At 39.5% G+C, this 13,503-nt stretch overlaps 1 protein-coding gene across 1 annotated transcript in view; it reads right to left on the reverse strand.

Moving 5' to 3' along the window:
• Positions 1 to 13,503, reverse strand: part of TRIO (trio Rho guanine nucleotide exchange factor) — a 185,023-nt gene that overhangs the window by 58,975 nt on the left and 112,545 nt on the right. The window contains 1 exon segment of the mRNA XM_009635132.2: positions 11,532 to 11,775. Coding sequence (XP_009633427.1) covers positions 11,532 to 11,775 — 244 coding nt within the window.

A 13,503-nucleotide genomic window follows, 5' to 3' on the forward strand; every position in this document is an offset into this window, starting at 1 on the left:
TGAGATGTTCAGTGTCCCTGGTCTTCCGTTTATCTGGAAAAGCTTTGGGAAAATTCTGACTCCTCAATACAGTCACCACTGCAGCATGCCAAATCAGCTTGAAGGATCCCAGCCACTGTCAGCAAAACCACAACAAACCAGCTTCAGATAATTCAAACAAAATCTTTTGGATGAGTGCAAGGAATGTTGTTCCACACACAGTCACTACTTAGAGAGGGGTGGGAGGAAAGAAGAAATATACCATGCCTCATCTCTACACTGGAGAAAACACAAGAAGTACTACAAGTGAGAAATACTTGCTGTCCTAATGAGACATATTGAAGCAACACTCATTTTTTACATTAATTTTATTATCCAAGTTACCCTTCATTATCCTTTTTTTTCATTCATTTGAATCTTCTGATGTAGTCTTCTCAACCATATTTAAAACACCCTTATTCTTCCCTTCCCACTCCAAAAAAAAGCCTGTTGTCATGAAAAAAATTCTGATCCAAACAAGGTTTAATTTTCCAAACCAGTTATAACTGCACATACAAGAGTTGAGATTCTTTTTAACATAAATTTCCTAGCTAATTATCTTAACTGGAAATGCATGCAGTCAAAGACAAAAGGAAAGGGTAAGAATACATTCATCAGAAGTGTTCTTGACTTAAAATTCATTTCTTTAAAGTCACTTAAAAGGAAAATGAACAGTTCTCTAGTAACCAAACTAGGTCATTAAGAATAAAACCAATAAAAATGGACACATACTCCCTGTAAGAGATACTATGCTGAAGTTCCATACATACGCATCTGGAGGAATTGCTTCTGCAAGCTGTGTGGGCTACCTGCTGGTTGGTATTACTGACCAAACCACTTTCCTTATTCCCCTTCTGCTACATTCAAATTGTACAAATGTGTTTTGGTTAGTTACAAGCAGTTTTCGTCAAGACCTCTCCTCCTTTTGTCTCTGCTCAATACCACCTATCAGAAGTCACATCCACATAACAGACCAGGTTAAGTCGCACAGCACTGCTAGGTACGGCAGGTGGAGCCCAGCTATGACCAACACCCTGCTGCTTCTGGAAGCGGGAAAGGCACGTGGGCACTGAAAAGTACCTGTCTGGATTTCAATCATTAGCATTTAACACAAAAAACTTACACACTTTCACAACTTCCTTTATTATTTATAAAAGGCTCTATAGCGACATGAAGCAACCTCCACAATTCCTCTGCTCTACAGCTAACAGGAGGGCAAAATCAGAAATGGGCATTTCCTATCTCTGAGCCTGCATTTCACATGCTGCATTTTTGCAAATTATAAACACAGATTTGTTACTAAATAGATTTAAGTATATTTGGAGGCTAGCTTTGCCACAGGGAGAAGAGAAGGAAGCGAGAGAAAAAATCCACAGGACAGGGGTTTATTATTCTACATTGCCTATCAGATGTTAAAACACAGGAGCGCTAGAAAACAGGTACTGCCAAATAATTCTACAAATGCGAGTGTTTCTGCATTGTAATTAATGTTTTTGTTTCTACTCTGAATTTTAGATGCAGAATAATTCAGTCCTGAAAAAGACAAGACATTTCTGTTTGGGTTACACAGTACATGTTTTACTTACATTTAAAAGATTGTTAGCTGTGAACCAAAAAAACTGAACACAGCCACACAGTTCACAAAATTGAAGAGGGTACACTTTCTACATCACCACTACCTACTAGAATTGTGAAAACACAGTTACGGAATAGCCACTCTAATCCTATGCTTTAGATATTTCAGAAAACAACTACACTTAGTTACGATAATGGTGCTTCTTTAAGACAGCAATTAAAATTTATGTACAAGAAAATGTTTTTGATTGCCACAAATTTTTTGCACATTCTCTTTTCCCATTTAGTTCCTCCTGAATAAAGCATGCCATCATGGTAGAATATAAACAGCAATTTTAGATTGGTAATAATGTTAACTTCCTGAAGCACACAAAAAGAGCTAAAGAGACTATATCCTACTACACATGCCTCTTGCTGACAAAAATTGAGGTTACTACTCGTGCTTCTACATGAAACATGAGACCGTCAAAAATAGATAAAATACTTACTCTCAAATGAAAATCACTACAGTAGTGTAAATGCTTGTCATCAACCCTACAACTTCAGTATAAGAGTAAGGCCTTGTGATTCCACAAACAAGGAGATGGCAAAATAATACCACTATTAATTTACTCCAGTTCTGAGGACTGTAATCTCAGGACACAAAAAGAACACAGCACATACCACCAGGGTACGATCTACTGTAAGCACCTTTTCTTTAGATGTTACTCTGGGCCTATGAACTCTGAGTCAGTGGTTTCCAAACTGATTCTGGTACGACTGCATTTAGTCTTGCCACATCTTCAGGATGAGAAGATAAACAATGCCTAAGCCTGTTCTGCTAAATCAGCCAGCAATTGGAGCGCATGTATTTTGTTATCCCTGAGACAATGAGAAAAGTTAGCACAAAACACATTAGGATGGAGCAACAACCAAGTCTGGCCATGATAAATGAACTCTTTAAAAAGATTAGCAACTGACTTTAAGATACGTGGTTAATAATTGGGTGGTTTTCACCAATCAAGCTTTTCTGTTTAATATTGCTTAAAGCAATCCACTCACTCAACCAGTCTTCAGTATTTTGCTTTTTTCTGTTTCTTAAAAAACCCTTTCACTTGTTCTACTTTTTTGCTAGCAAGTCCTGCTTTATTTCTCATTGTCTTTGAGCATCTAAAATATTAATAATGGGAAGAGCAACAGCTTGAACTTCGACCTTGATGACTCCATCTACTTCCACGTCCCTTAAGCTTTTCTGCAGAAAACAACAGATGACCATTCAGCTTTACTTAGTGCTTCTTTGCAGGTGACTTCCCTAGCAGCTTCTTCCTTCAAGCATATTTGCAGGTTCTTACATGCAACTATATTTGACTAGCCTTTGTGTTTAAGGACTCTCCATATCACTAATACTTTAAAGCTTACATTAACAAATGAACGTATGCCTAATAAGGCTATGATCACACCCAGCATGGTGCAACAAGAATAACTAGTGGTTTTCATCAGTAGAAATACTTTTTACGATTCCTTTCCATTTCTTACATGGAATGAATATATTTTGGGGCAAAGTCTTAAGCATTTCTGATAGCCTCACAGACACTAAGGGGAGTCCAAGAGTCCAGGAAACACTTGGAACATAACAAGTCAATGCTGGCAATTCTAACTTTTAGATCACTCAAGCTGAAAGGGGCCTTAAGAATCCACATAGTCCAACCTTTTGCTGAAAAGGATGGGTCAGTTATGAGATCACACCAGATTACTTGGGGCTTTGTCCAGTCTGCTCTTGAAAACCTGACATACTTTTAACCACTTCTTGTAACAGGGACTATTTCTGCTGCATCGTAAATGGCTAACATACAGTAGGTTGAACACAGCTGGTTTATGACCACAGGATTCTGGTCATCAAGGACAACTTGATAACAAGCTTACCTAAGATAGCCTTTACTAGTATGCTTGTGTGTCAGTTATATAAATGTCTTCTATTGCTATAGGGGTTAACTATTATACATCTACCCTAGAAAACACATGCTGCAAATTTCTGAAAAGCATTATGAGTACTTTTCCTGGTATCATAAAACGTTTTTATGGTGCTATTCACTTACCACAACAGCTGCTTTTACCCAGTTTGCTCTAAGAATTCCATCACTTATTTGTGTAACTTCCATGTTAGAGAATGATGAATTTAAATTCAATAGTTGTCTCAGACAGAGAAAAATGTCTTGCTATTTGTATTCAACTCAAAGCTAGGAGAAAACACAACCACGTCCCAAACTGGAACTATACCTATGTCAGTGAATACACACTCAAAAGAGTAGCAAAAGATTGCATAATGAAGTGGTGATTTGAAACCAACGCCAACAACTTAAGAGATGTCAAGGGCATCTGTTAAAGAACTTCTGATAGAGTTGTGTTAAAAGTGATGCAGCATTTCTCATTTAGCATGCATAACAGACTAATATTTTACTATTTGATTGCAGAAAAAAGTGAAATGAAAGCAGTGGGACATGGACTTTTCAGCAGCTTCCTCACAAAAAACAGAATTGGAGGAAGTCAGTGGAACGCTAAATCCTGCTACTTCCATCTGCAGGCAGTGATGTGATGATGTCCTGAAAGGTGCACAAGAAGAACATTGGCTCTAGCCTGATCCTCAACAAATTTCTCCCCTCCACTCGACAAAAATGACATATATACTGCTCCCAATACCAAGTTTAAGAATATGAGCCACAGCAGCAAAAGTGCCAGAAAACTAGAGAGTCAGAAAAAGAACAGAAGACCTTATGGACACTGTTGATATTATACAGTTCTGTGACAGAAGGAAAACGCATCAAGTAAAATTACCCAGATGCTCCTTGGAAATGAACAGCCTCCCCAGCTGCAGAAAAATATACACCAATAGCTCCTTGACGTCTGTCATGAACAAGGCGGCTACCACACAGCTGTGACAACTCCATTTCTCTAGAAGCACTCTCTTGTCCAAATAGGTGACCCTAGCCCCACGCTCCCTGTCCCTCACCATCCTGCCAAGCTACTTACTCATTGAAATGGAAGAGAAATCCTTTGGGTTGCTCTCAGGTGCTCTTTGGAGCACCAGCTCTGATGATTTACTTAATCCAAAGCAAAATATGGGTAACAAAGACATCCTGAAGAAGCAATTCCCAACACTGAAGCAACTTTTTCAACAGTTTGCTGCACCTGAAGAGGGACAGTTAAGGAATCTAAACACCACTCCAGGATGTTTTCCTTTAACTGCAACGTACGAACAACATTTGCAGGATATTTTAGTTTGTACTCTGTTCTGCCTCAAAACCTTGGTTAGGAAAAGAAACTGCTGTCACAGAAAGGCTAATTGCAAGCAACATAACAACTCTCTTGGGCAATCTAAAGCCATCAGAATTGCTGGTTTATATCCACCTTCTACCTCCCAAAGATCAGCTGTGCAAATACATCTGTTCTGAAGCAGATACTTTTTACACACTGATTTCCTTTCCAACTATGATATATAAGAAAAATATATTTGGCAGCTGCCTGGGACCAAAAGTACATTCAAGCCAGTATTATATACATTTTTTTCTTTTTCTCAGCTGTAATACGGAGCTCCCAAGCAGGACAAAAAGCTTTCACTACCTATGTACAAAAATTTCAGAGACAAATTAACCACATACCTATGCCCACAAATACAGTCAGCATGGGAACTAAGATATATCTGACAGGTCTTCCTGGGCTGGGTTACGAGGATAGGGCAGGAGGTGAGGGCAGGTTTATGCAGAAATCAATCCTATGATGTTTCAGAGCACGTATAACATTGATTTAGAGAGAACTCTTCTAGAAATTCAAATTGTGAGATTTATTGAATCTCCTTATCTTGTTTGGGACTGCACACTGCCAAGGAAGCAATTCGTACAGACTTTACTGTTTATTCAAGGCTGGATTAAAATTTGGCTATTCACTCTGGCCATCTGATACAGTTTGGCTATAAAGCTCAATGTAAAGATTACTATCTAATGGACCACAGTCAATTGCAGACATTTTATTTAAGTTTACTTATGCTCAAACCGCATTTTTAACTGCAAACTCAACTAAAACCACAAGGTAGGAAAGTCAGGATAGAGAATTCTTGTTTTACTTTATACTGCAGCTATTTTATTTACCGGGACTAATGCATGAGAATGTGTTTGAAAAACCACACACACACAAAAACTAAATTCAAACTATCTTTGCCACTATTAGACTAGTAATGCTTTTTGGCAAAATATTCGTGATTACGTGGCAATTTATGATTTATTAGGCTTTCAAAACAACTGATAATTGTGAAGTTGAACTTTAGCTATTAAAATGCCTGCACCTCTGTTCAAGCTCAAGTCTGCCTGATAAATAAATTGAACTGACACTGCAGCATGACTTTTACAATTTTTTGCTAACTTAGATGAGCAGAGTGTGAAATCCGAGCAACTGCTCGGCTTTGCCTCCCATGAGCTCCTCATAAGGTTTTCTATTAGCTCGTTATCTGGATGGGCAGTCTGTTATTTGGAAATTTTATGAGGACATAATTGGTTCATCAAGAAACAAAATTTTTAGATTAACATTTAGTGTCTTTTACAACTACAACATATTCCTCGATATCACTTTCTGCACGTGATTGCGTCCAGCTGTGTAGCAGAAGCAGATCCCTTTCTGCATGGTGCCCTGGAAACTACAGTCCCCACCTTTTGCCACATGGCCCCAAGGCAGCAAGGCAAAGCGAGTATCGTACCTACTCATCGTTAGGAGTTACTTTCCCTGCTGGCCTGGGGCTGTAACTTTCATTTCCTGCAGCTGCAAATGCTGTCAGACGGTCTCACAGGCAGCGCTTTGGCTCTGAGCCATGGGTGGGGATCCTTTTTCCTTACATATGGCCCATGCTTCGCTTGCTTGCAGTCTCAAAACAGCAAATCCTCCTACAGCCTCCTTCTACAGCCTCCCTCTGCTTCCAAGCAAACAATTGCTGCCCAAGTCATCCTTTTTTGATTCCACCACAAACAGGGAGTCCTTCTTCAGTTAGTCAAACTGGATTCCCATTTGATCTCATTGATCAAATTCTGCTGCTGTCTAGAGCTTCCTCTTCCTACATAACAGTATTTGGACTCAACATGGAAACACTCCACTTGTCAATCATAACTTTCAAAACTCCCGATCATACAAGAGATGTTTTAACTTTACTCTCTCCCCTTTAATCTAAAATTAACATTCTACATAGAAGGTCTGCAGTTGTACAAGACCAAGCTTACTTAATGCAACAAATTCAAGACTCTGTTTTATCCCATTCTGTGGCCTCAACTATAAAATCTCTCTCTTTTCTGGGGAAATACCTCTAGATCACCCGTGCAATTTTTTTTTTTTTCTTAATTCCTGAATAGGAGGTCCCCATAACAATTCAAGAAGAACTCTGACACCTCCAACATCTGCCCTACATCACTCCTTCCCATCTTGCAGGTATAGAGAAGGCCTCACTACACAGCTCTTTCTATTTGTCAACCTTTGTCCTGGAAAGCATCAGCCGGTTAATCCTTATTATGGTAGATTTTGAGAGACACTGCATTGGAGGGAGAGGGGGAGAGACGAAGACTGCTGAATTACCTTTTTTTGGTTTATGGCACCAGTCTGGACAGTATCCTGACAGTAAAATCAAAAGCCAGTATTCAGTATTGCAGTGGTCCATGCTATGTTACCACGTTATTAAGACATCACCTATCTTTCAGATCCGATTCAGATCTGAACAAACCCATATGGACACCTGGATTATAAGAACATATAAAACGGGCAGACATCATACCTCCAAGTTATCAAAAACATCTCTGTGGCCAAGTTTTGAACCAAACAGATCGTTAACATGAATTGGCAGTTAGTTGCAGCCTTTGTAGCTCCAAGCAGTAGCATCTACAGAAGGGATATGATGGACTATCACAAATTCTTAGACTTCAGAATTACTCATAAAGTTGGAAAAGACAGGGAACTTGTGATCAAAACAGGCAAGAGATTCAGAAACAATTTTAAATACCTGCCAATTTTTCTGAGCTTACAAGTTCAATTTTGTTACACTGAATCCCATCCCCTGCCCTTTACCCAGAGCTCTGTAGCTGTATAAATGCCCTGCAAACAAACGGAACAGAACTATACATAGAAAAAGGATGTATCACTGAATTAAAAGAAACCCTTGTGAAAAAAAAGAGAGAAGCACCAAACAAAACAGGAACATTCTTTCTCCCCCACACCCAATAACATTTGGGGAATCATTGCAAAAAAAAAAAAGTTGCCTTATGTATTACTTGTGAAAAACATGTTCTTCCAAAGCTACTAATTTATTTTTTGTAGAGTGCACCAACTGTTATTCAACCTCTTCACTACCCACTTGTTTGTCTTTTATCCCCACTATAAAAGGGATTTAGTTTTTTTTAAATGTACTCATCTGTAAACTGCACGTCAAATTGATGAAATGACCCGAATAACTTACAGAAATAGTTCTCATATCCAGCAGAGCAAGCAAGAGGTCTGGAACCTTCAATCAACCCTCCCCCTAAATGACTATCCACCCAGTGAATGTCCGTTGTCTATATAATGCTTTCCCCATACTCTTAACAAAATGCTTGTTGTCTTAACGTCAACCCTCCCCCTAAATGACTATCCACCTAGTGAATGTCCGTTGTCTATATAATGCTTTCCCATACTCTTAACAAAATGCTTGTTGTCTTAACTACTATACAGTTTTTAAGATTGAAGATACTGTAAATGCATTTTTTTTTTTACCCATTGATACCAATTAGATATTTAAAGCAATATGTGTTCTTGGAAGACAAGTAACACCTACACTTTTAGGCAAGTGACGAAGGTAATTTTTGGGTCTGTCTTCTAACATGAGATTATAACAATTTTCATGGTTGACGGTAATATGTGGACCAACAAGGAATGTCCAAGATCAGCTGTCAGAACTAGGCTTCACTGAACACACTTTTTGCTTTAATAATCTTTCATGTTACCCTACTTTGGATAATCATTTCAGACTACTCAAGGCATTAAATACCACCCAGCATTTCTGTACTCAGCAATGAAATGTGGTTTTATACAACTTAAGAACCAGCTGTAAATTAGAAGAGGTTTGCCATTTTAAAACTTTGAAGCTCACTTCACCTCTGATATACCGTGGCTTTCCAACTTACTTAGTTGGCAAATGGTATTGAGAAACTCTGTTGAAAGTATCAAAATTGTAAGGCCCATAGATACTGAAAGGAATGCAAAACTCTTCACTTCAAGAAGCCGTTTGTATAGGCGAAGCACACAACATCCAAGCAGCTACCCCCACCTCTTCTGATGGTGATCACCCCCCTTTTTCCTTTGGAATTACATAAGACCTCTTTCTCCCTGAGCCTCTCACAACAGCTTGCGATGCCAGACATACAGAAATTCGAGGCTCGTGTCTACTGCACGTGGCCTAGCCCACGAACTGTACAGAATTACTCAGACCTGATGCTCACACTGCAAGCCTGACATATCACATGTATTTTCAGAGCTAAAAACTCCAGAGGGCAATATCCTAATTTGTTGAATCATTGAAAAACCTCAAAGAGTTCTACCGAATTATGGTCAAAAAAGAAAAAAAAAAAAATCTGTGTGAGGACTGAAGCTGCAGACTCAAGTGCTAGAAATCTACAAAATACAACATTGAAGAATTGTCCACTGAAGCACATGGACTGCCTTAAATTACGTAAGTCATTCACTTGTTCCTTGTTATGGGGGTTGTGTTTTCTGGTTTGTTTTTTAGGAATTCATACCTCAATCTGTGCCCACAATGAACAATTCTGAGAATATCATCTAATTGTTTTTCCATTCCTCTGATTAGTATATTCCCCAATGCCTTATTTCAAGATCTTTAATCAAATGCAGCAGTTGTGAACGAATAATTGCTTTGTGGGATTGTCTGAGGTACTTTTCACTATGGGGGGGGGAAATAAAATTAAAGTACTCCACTAGTTTTGCTTAATTTTTGTAATCCCTCTGTGAAATGAACACTATCAACCTCTTTCAATCAATAGAAAGTTGAGGTAGACGACCAAAGTCAAACGTATCCATTGGTTTCAAGTACCCAGTCTGAAGTTATTTGGTTTTTTGCTTTTTTTTTTTTCCTCCCCAGATTACTTAACATTATGTAATAGTTTGCATGTTCAAGACCATTCACGCTGACTTCAGTCACAGTCACATGCATGGGAAATGTCACAAATCAAACATCCAGCTCCTAAAGCCTGACACCCAGTAATGTGGGAATAAACAATTAGCAGCTGCTTCTTATCAGCTGGGGTTTAGATGGCATGCCATAACATCCCACAAGACGACCGTGACAGAAGTCACTTCTGAGGCTGCGTTCAACCCTGCAAATCATGCTCATTCTAGCAATGGCCTTCTCTTCTTCTTCTGTCTCCATGTTTTAATATAATAAATTAATGCTATTTATTTCAAAGAAACATGTCCAACAGAAACTAAAGTGACTTTACAATGCTCTGCCCCATTTTCCCCTCTCCCTCAGGAGTCTGACAGGTTCAGTGTTCTTCATATAACATATATTGTTCAGTACAATCTGTCTCTCCTAATAAAGTTCTCTGCATTCAGAGGTGAAGTCCCCTAGCTCCAAAGGAAACTAGATTTATCAATTCTGTGAGTGTTGTTAAAAAAAAAAAATCCTGTTGACATTTCCATGATTTCACCCCTTAGTCAAAGGAAGAAATGTTTCAGTGATAAATGCTACATTTTCCAATTTTATCATCAGAACAACTGCAAGCTTTCTCTGTCCAAATTGTTATAGGACACAAGAGGATGAAAAAGTATTCCAGCTATACAGCTCAATCTTTCAGACTTCCCCTCCCAATTGCCCTGCATTCAGGAAGTTCCTGCTGTGCATGCTCCTAGTGTAAGAAAACACAAACTCTCCCCTCTTTAGCTAAGCACATTTACACAGTGTCTAAAAAAACTGGGAAAAAATTGTAATATGATAACTGAAAAAGTGAAAAATTTGTGGTTATATTTATGAGAAACTCTCCAAAACCAGAATTTTGTGTTTTGGAAAACAAGTTTTCCCCAACACCACTTTCCTCCTGGTCTTGTTACTTGCAATAACAAACTTTTTGAAATGCATCTTCTCCCCCAGCATGCGATGAAATACCTTCTAATGAACTGTATTTCTGGTGGGTTTTTTTTTTTTTAAATTCACATTGCTTTCTCTTCACAGGCTGCAAACTCAAGTAGCTTCAAATGAAGCAAGCATTTTTTCTAATAACAAACTATTCTGTGAGCCTGGGGAGTTTACAGAGCCAAAGGACTACAGCACAACCAAAGCCTTAAAAACTTTCCAAAAACTATCAGTTTTTTGTTGCACCCTTCAGGGCACATTCTTTCACGCATCTGAAAAAACAAAGCCAGATTTCAGACCTGCTCTGGGAAAAAGGGATGAACTCTGGAAAACTCAGTGAAGTAAAATATGGAAGTCCAAATAGCCAATTCCTCTGTCAGGGCATACGAATGCATGTATTTACCTTTTCCATTGCTGAGCCTGATGTCATGACTTCTTACTGCAGGGTTTCTCAGGAGCCATTGATATTGTATGCTGGAGATTTTCTTCCCCACTCCCTTTCAGCACAAGACAGGTATAGATTTTTCCTATCATCGCAGCTTGATCTGACATTATGTATAACACTGTTCACCAAGACATAATTTGCTTAAAGCTCTTCCCTGTCAGCCACATTTTCCCTTAACACTGAGAACTGCTGACTGTTTATTTCAGATTAGACAGTGTGGCTGAAGGTTGCTAAAAGCACTGTGTTTTATCTAACTAAAAATCAGAAACCAAAACAGCATGAGAACACTAAAGTGCCTGTTGCGCAGTACTCCCCATTACCCCAAACTCATGCTACTGACTATGGGACTTCATTTCCATCATTTCTTACCTTTGTGGTTAAAAATCCCCTCCATCTCCATACTACTGCGAGAGTGAGCGATGCAGAGGGACCCGCAGGGGACCAGGCCTTCTGCAGCTGGGGACCGATCTGTGGTTCGAACCAGACACCAGTCAGGCTTGTCATGGGGCCTCTCCAGGACCTCCACCGTCTGCCCACGGCGGATTGTCAGCTCATTACTGTTGCAGGCAGTGAAGTCATGGATTACCACCGTCAGCTCGCACCCACCAGACAACTGTGAGGGGAAAAACAAGAAGGAGAAGCCAGATGAATGCTCGTTATCAAACAGTCATGCACCGTTACCTATTTAGGATTCCTGGCTGGACTCGTATTTTGGATGAGATAGCAAGCCTCTGGGACTTTCCACATCAGGAAGAGATCATTTCAAAATCAGGCAGTTCTGGCGTTTTAGAACAGATTTTTAACTCTGCTTGTCTCTGCCTATGTTCAAAGCACACTGGTTGTGACAGCGCTGGGCGGAGGATTTAAGCGGTTTTTCTGGCTAGACTGCTCCTTACCCTGAAAGCTGAAGTAGCAGTCGCTTCAGAACATATTTTATGGGTGATAATTGGCAACAAAAAGCCAGATATTACTAAACACAGTCACTCATGAGCTTTGTTATCTTACAAATTCAAGGCAGAAAGAGGGACCTTTTTCAAATGAGCTTACTGCCTTATTCCCACCCCACTCACAGTTTACTCTCCACATATGCAGGTCACAAAATCATACGGGATACACCATACGTAATTATAAAAATCAGTGTGAAGTTCTTCACGTAAGTTTCCCAAATACTGAACTATTTGATACAAAATCCACAGGGGCTTACAACTTTCACATTTTTCTTGATTCCCCAAATAAAAACACAAAAACTTGAATTCAAAGCACGCGAGCTCAGCGTTTTCTTCCCCCCTCCTCGAAACACTTCATTAGAATTACTTTGCCTAAGCTTAAGTTTCCTGTCTTTGATCATTTCATCTGCTTTGATGTGAAATGAAAGTTATTATCAGAACTTCGCAAAGTTCCCAAGATTGCTCAGTGCCAGAGCACCCATCCAACTTCAGCAAACTGCCTGGGAATTCCTTCTCCTTCCATACAGCAATGCCATTCCAGGTTACTCCAGCCTTCCACGCGTGAATATTTCTATAGCCCAGGCTGCTTCATTGCAACATTCACATCAGATCGGAACTGGTATACAACTTCTGTGAATTCAGTAATTTTGGACCAAGCTAGTAAACTCATTCAACTCCGCCAGGTAATCCTGCAACGCTCAACGCTGACAAAGGAGGACAAATACCCCATGAGAGTTCCAGTTGCAGCAAATATAGAAGCATGTGCTTACACCAATGGACTGCACAGTTCCTGCCACATTATTTTTGACTACCATGTTTAGGCTCCTACATGGCTGCCAGCTACATCCCATGAGCTTTAGGAAAAGGAGATAAGAGACTGCATTGTTACTTATTTATTAGTTTTCATTACAAGCCTGAAACTGAAGCACCAGACAGAAACTTTTCTAGGATAACACTTTGTTATCAAGAAAGAATTTCAAAGCAAATGACAAAACCAGCAAAACCCCAGTAAGACTCAAAGGCTATTTCCAACCTTCTCTTCCTCAAGCCTGCAACAAACAGAGGACATAACGCCTAGCAGATGGCCTGCAGTAACGCCAGAGCTTTCCCATGGTCTCTGCCTGCTAATCTCACCAGCAACCCTTGCTTGTGTGTGCACACAAAGAAGAAAAAAGTTTTCTTGGGGGGATGCAGGGACCAAGAAGGGCAGAAAAGCCTCATACATCTAGTGTTTAAGGAAGATAAATCAGGTTGCACCCATTTAGATCCAGGCTAAAAATTAATCACATTGCTTCTACTACATCTCTCCAGACAGTCCCAATACCCAAATTATATGGGGGGTGTGTGTGTGTGTGTGTGTACATCTTCAAAACATTCTTCCTCCTCCCTCATTA

The sequence above is a fragment of the Egretta garzetta genome, unplaced genomic scaffold (genome assembly GCF_000687185.1).
Source record: "Egretta garzetta isolate BGI_Z169 unplaced genomic scaffold, ASM68718v1 scaffold413, whole genome shotgun sequence".
Taxonomy (NCBI): Eukaryota; Metazoa; Chordata; class Aves; order Pelecaniformes; family Ardeidae; genus Egretta; species Egretta garzetta.